General features: G+C 36.9%; 1 protein-coding gene and 1 long non-coding RNA gene across 2 annotated transcripts; both read right to left on the bottom strand.

Moving 5' to 3' along the window:
* Positions 1 to 587: 587 nt before the first annotated feature.
* On the bottom strand, positions 588 to 1,396 carry LOC147396322 (uncharacterized). Its single transcript, XR_015180365.1, has 3 exons — positions 1,153 to 1,396; positions 862 to 1,063; positions 588 to 768 (listed from the first exon to the last, which is right to left on the bottom strand). It is a non-coding gene; the product is annotated as an uncharacterized LOC147396322 (long non-coding RNA).
* Positions 1,397 to 1,791: 395 nt separating this feature from the next.
* On the bottom strand, positions 1,792 to 4,448 carry LOC147396321 (uncharacterized). The gene is made up of 4 exons (XM_086450091.1): positions 3,104 to 4,448; positions 2,756 to 3,010; positions 2,371 to 2,662; positions 1,792 to 2,265 (listed from the first exon to the last, which is right to left on the bottom strand). Exons 1-4 carry the CDS (start codon positions 3,904 to 3,906, stop codon positions 1,792 to 1,794), a joined length of 1,824 nt encoding a protein of 607 aa, XP_086306217.1. The 5' UTR covers positions 3,907 to 4,448.
* Between the last annotated feature and the right edge of the window lie 959 nt (positions 4,449 to 5,407).

The raw sequence follows: 5,407 nt of genomic DNA, 5'->3' as shown, positions 1-5,407 counted from the left end.
TGTTGACTCATAAATGACATCAGTACTTCTAATTGCATCGACATGTTTGTCTGAAATTCAATCATCTCTTGGCGTGTTGCAGCGGCTTCTCGGCGTGTTGCAAAAATTTCTCAGCATGCCTAATCAGCATGACGATTTGCCTCAACGGCCTGTGAGATACACTCTTGACGGGTCGGTTGGGGTCCCAAAAATGCTGAGGGTCTCACTCTCATCCCTATCTGCCTGACACGACCATGACCATCTTCTCCCATGACTTGGGAGAAGATGTCGTTCCTACCTATGTTGCTTTGGGAACCACTTGACAATTGGGACCCATTTTCTTTTTGTCTCATCTCATCCTAAAATAAATTAAATACAATCAATAAATACATGATTTAGAAAAAAAAAAGACGTCAAAAAATTATTGTAACTTAAAAATATTTTTATAAGATAAATAATTTGGATACATAAGTTTTTTCTAATAGAATAGGTTGGAAATATATACTTACAACAACTTTTGCTGTCTCTGCATCTATAAAGGTCTGGTCTTTTCTTGTGTGGGTTACTATGAACATTTGCAGCCGGGATGGCTCTACCCCATTATTTTTTTCTGTCTATTAACAAGTAAAGCATAATAAATCAATACATATTATTGTAATCATGTACTAAATAGGCTCGATGGGTATTTGATTTTACCTCCTCCTCGAATTTTCTTGCAAAGCTCTTTGTGCCAGATGTGTGGTGCATTTTTTGGTTCTTACGATTGGCTTTGTTTCTCATTTCACGCACCTACAAAGTAAACCATAAAAAATTAGATAATATTCAGATCTTACCAATAGTTAATTAAATGAATTTATATGTAACTATGGTTGTTACTTATACCTTACCAACTTTGGTTTCCCAAAATTGAACAAGCCAATCCCACTCCACTTGATCCATAAAAGGTGGGAGGTTCTTTTTTGCCACATCTGGAGCACCCACAAAGTCTAAATTTTGTTTTCAAGAGGGATTTGCGGTCTTTCTATTTTTTATTGAAGGATTCAAGAACCCAACTCTTCAAGTCGGCATCGATATCAAAAACCCCCTACATTTCATTTAAAAAAGCATAGGAGTAAAATTTCTGGATTAATATAAACAATCGGTGTAGTTTAATTGATTTATTTTTCAGATTACCTGAACTGTTTGCCAAATGTTCTCTTTAGCTTAATCGGCACTCGCCTCCAATCTGAATACATGAAAGATATGAACCGTGGCTTCCGTACCGCGGTGCCTAAAAACTGCCCAAGTAATTTAGCACCATTGCCAATAGGTTGCTTATAGTTGTTTTTCCGAACACGTATTTTTAAATCCTGTGGGCCAATGTTCCAAAGTGATTCAAGACGTGTATTGCCCCGCACACGTTTTCTATGCATCTTGATAGACCCTGCAGAAAATCAGGTACAAAAAATTGATTATCATTCAATTATCTTACATATACATATATGAATGCAAAATCTTAAAAGCAATTACTCCATCTTACTAGATGTTGAATCAGATGCCTGATCGGAATGGGCAGTAATGTCGATCTGCATGGGCCCCAAATGTACCGTCTCATCCCCATGTTGGGGAGGTGGTGAATCATGACGATGCATCCTATAATAAAGATCAAGAAAATGATTAGTTATTTTCAAAACTTATAAGAAATGTTATTAAGTTAATGATAATGGAGGTTAATTCAAAGATTTACTAATGAGTTTTATTGAATTATTAATTACCAAATATATGTCAAATGATATATTGAACTTGTAATTGCATCATTGTACATGAATAATTTCAAACAGCATCACTAGACTCCAACTCTTCACCATCAATACTATTGAAATCTGACTCGTCAATGTCATCCTCCTTAATTTCATCTGTGGTAGTTAAAGGTGTCGTGATAATTAGAGGTGCATTGATTGTTATTCCTGGCATATCTGAACTATCCCATGTTACGTTATCATCAGAGGAAATCAAAGTATCCACCATATTTTGATCATTGCAAGGCAAGCTTTGCAAGTAATCATCGATATCCTCTACTGTACCATTTCCTCCCATTTCAAACAAGTCTCTTAGTTTTGATTGTATAGTAGTATACCAATTTGAATCTATGCAGTCCTTGACGTAGAATACTTGTGTGGCTTGAGATGCTAGTACAAATGGTTCATCGTAAACATTTGCTCCAGTATTGGATAAGTATGTGAAATTCACGAGCGTAAATCCCAAGTCATCTTTTTTTATTCCTCTTCTAACATCAACCCATTCACACTTAAACAATACAACACGCTTTCATCCATAATAATTGAGCTCTATGATATCAGTCAATATACCATAATAGGTAATGTCTCCTTGAATTGGGTTTCTATCACTAACACTTGTGAAACTTGATGTATTTGCAACCACGACAACTCCGTTGTTTTGAATTTTTCTCTTACTTTCACTACCTTTCGTGCGAAACCTGAACCCATTAATGATGTACGTGTTGAATCTTTTTGCAACACGATCAGGACCCTTTGCTAATTTCCTAACTTCATCTGAAAATGCAAAATTCTCTGAATGGGAGGACATGTTGAAAAGCCAATCGTCAAATTCTTTGGCATGAAACCTATCAATTTCTAAACGACTGACCCGACGATGCTGCTGCTTAAGTTCATTCTTGTGTTTTCTGTATATATTTGAGTTCAAAGAGATATGATTAACTATGGATATATTACATTTAACATGCATGGTAAAATTTAAAATAAACATGCATTCTTACTCGAAGTATGGGACAAGCGTCTGTACTTGTCTCCATGATATTTCATCTAAAGTAAACACTTGTTCTTTCCCCAACGATCGACCAAAGATAGTGTTACCAAAGTCATCATTTCTTATTGGCCGATTAAACCTTGTTTCCACACCATCAAAGTTCTTCGAGCAAAATGTTAAGCATTCTTCTGCGAGGTACCCTTCTGCGATGGAACCTTCTGGTCGACTTCGATTACGCACATACGATTTAAGTGTGAGAAGGTACCTATGACCATGCATTGAGATAATTTGACTATGAGATTGAATAGTGTGGTGCATGTGAAACTAAAACAAAAAGAATACAAACATTAATACATACCTTTCAATAGGGTACATCCATCGATAATGTACTGGTCCAGCGATTCGTGCTTCGGCAGCCAAATGAACGGGTAAATGCACCATAACATCAAAGAATGCTGGGAGAAAAATCCTCTCTAAGTGGCATAATGTTAACACAATCCGAGACTGTAACTTTTCAAAGTCATCTACCCGTGCAACCTTAGAACACAACTCCCTAAAGAATGTGCACAACTCAATTAGGTTTGCGCTCACATGCTTAACCAATGTACCTCGCAAGGCTATCGAGAGTAGTTGTTGCATCAACACATGACAATCATGACTCTTGAGTCCTGAAATCTTACGTTTTTTGGGATGTACACATCGTGAAATATTCGTTGCATAACCATCTGGAACCTTAACATTCTTCAACACATTACAAAATTTCTCTTTTTCAATATTGCTCATTGTAAAACACGCGGGGAGATAATATGTCTTATTTCCCATACTAATTGGATAAAGTTTATTTCGTATTTTCATTTCTTGCAAGTCTAAACGAGCCTTCAAATTATCCTTTGTCTTTCCTTCGATGTTCAACAAAGTCCCAATGACATTATCACACACATTTTTTTCAATGTGCATGACATCCAAACTATGCAGTAACAAATTATGTTTCCAATAAGGTAAGTCAAAGAAAATACTTTTCTTCTTCCAATTGTAAAAATCTCTCGCATCATCTTCTCGCCCTCTCTTGCGACCTTTTGCAATCTTAGGAATCTTTCCGAATGTAATGTTCATGCTCTCTACTTGTTCCAAAATCTCATAACCAGATGGCAGGATTGGCATAATTCGATGTTCTTATTCTTCATCGAAACATCTCTTGTCAAATCTAAACCTGTGGTCAGTCGGCAGAAATCGACGGTGACCTAGGTAACAAAATTTTCTACCATGCTTCAAACGTCGAGAGCAAATGTCCTTATTGCAACAAGGACAAGCAAGATGCCCTTTGGTGCTCCATCCAGAAAACATAGCATATCCTGGAAAATTGCTAATCATCCATAATAGTGCAACTTTCATTTGAAAGGTTTGATTGCTATGTGCATCATATATGTCTACGCCAAACTCCCACAGTTGTCTCAAATCATCTATCAATGGTTGCAAATACACGTCGATATCATTGCCGGGTCCACAAGGACCTGGAATCAATAATGATAACATGAGATAAGGCTGCTTCATGTATATCCATGGTGGCAAGTTGTATACTATTAGAATGACAGGCCATGTACTATGAGAAATACTCATCGTCCTAAATGGATTAAAGCCATCGATTGCCAACCCAAGTCTAACATTGCGATTGTCTAAAGAAAATGATCGATGTTTAATGTCAAAATCTTTCCAAGCAAGAGAGTAGGCTGAATGCCTCAAAGACCCATCTTTGGTCCGACTCTCATCATGCCATCGCATGAATGATGCAGTCTTCGTTGACATGAATAACCTTTGAAGCCTTGGAACCAATGGAAAATAATGCAATATTTTAGCAGGAATCTTTCTTTCTTTCGTCCTTGGAGAAATATTCTCATAATTCTCTTTATGTTCAACTTGCTGCCATCTCGAAGTACCGCACACCTTGCATATTTGATCATTGATTGTGTCCTTCCAATATAACATACAGTCATTGGGGCATGCATCAATTTTATTGTAATTAAGTCCTAAGTCCTTAATGATCTTCTTCACATCATAAAAAGACTTTGGCAACAACTCTCCCTCGGGTAATGCCTCCTTCAAAAGCGTAAGAAATATGTCGAAGGACTTGTTGCTCCATCCAGACAAACACTTTATGTGATATAGTCGAACAATGAAAGAGAGCTTTGTGAACTTGGTACATCCGGGATATAACTCTCTATCTGCATCTTGAAGCAACCTGAAGAAGTTTTCTACTTCGGCATTGCGTCCTTGTGTAGGAACACTTGCTCCATCAGGTACATCATTGTCCACACCCGACATACCAAAAGCATTGTGCAACATTCCTTTCATATCAACACCACCTAGAGCATCATCATATGGAATAGTAGGTGTGGATGTGGAAGAAGTTTCCCCGTGATATTTCCATAATGTGTAATGCTCCATAATTCCATAAATAATGAGATGCCCCTGGACAACATCTCGTTTCAAGAGATTAAAGTTGACACATTTCTTACATGCACATGGGATGAGACTGGTTGATGTATTGGCAAATGTGAAGTCGAGGAATTTATTAACACCGTTTATATATTCGCTACTCACTCTACATTAGAAAATAATGTAGGAGAATTTAAAAAAAAAAATCCCATTGAGTTATAAACATTGA

This window comes from Akebia trifoliata, chromosome 8 (genome assembly GCF_017979445.1).
Source record: "Akebia trifoliata isolate Shusen 1 chromosome 8, ASM1797944v1, whole genome shotgun sequence".
Classification (NCBI taxonomy): Eukaryota; Viridiplantae; Streptophyta; class Magnoliopsida; order Ranunculales; family Lardizabalaceae; genus Akebia; species Akebia trifoliata.
This window is presented reverse-complemented; position numbering and strand designations above follow the sequence as displayed.

What these genes read in the sequence shown, in the direction of transcription:
- LOC147396321 (XM_086450091.1), bottom strand. Translation starts at nt 3,906, where the DNA reads ATGCCAATCCTGCCATCTGGTTATGAGATTTTGGAACAAGTAGAGAGC. An exon ending in TGGATGTACCCTATTGAAAG is followed by an intron (nt 3,011 to 3,103) that starts GTATGTATTAAT and finishes GCATGGTCATAG; the next exon opens with GTACCTTCTCACACTTAAAT. An exon ending in ACGCTTGTCCCATACTTCGA is followed by an intron (nt 2,663 to 2,755) that starts GTAAGAATGCAT and finishes AAATATATACAG; the next exon opens with AAAACACAAGAATGAACTTA.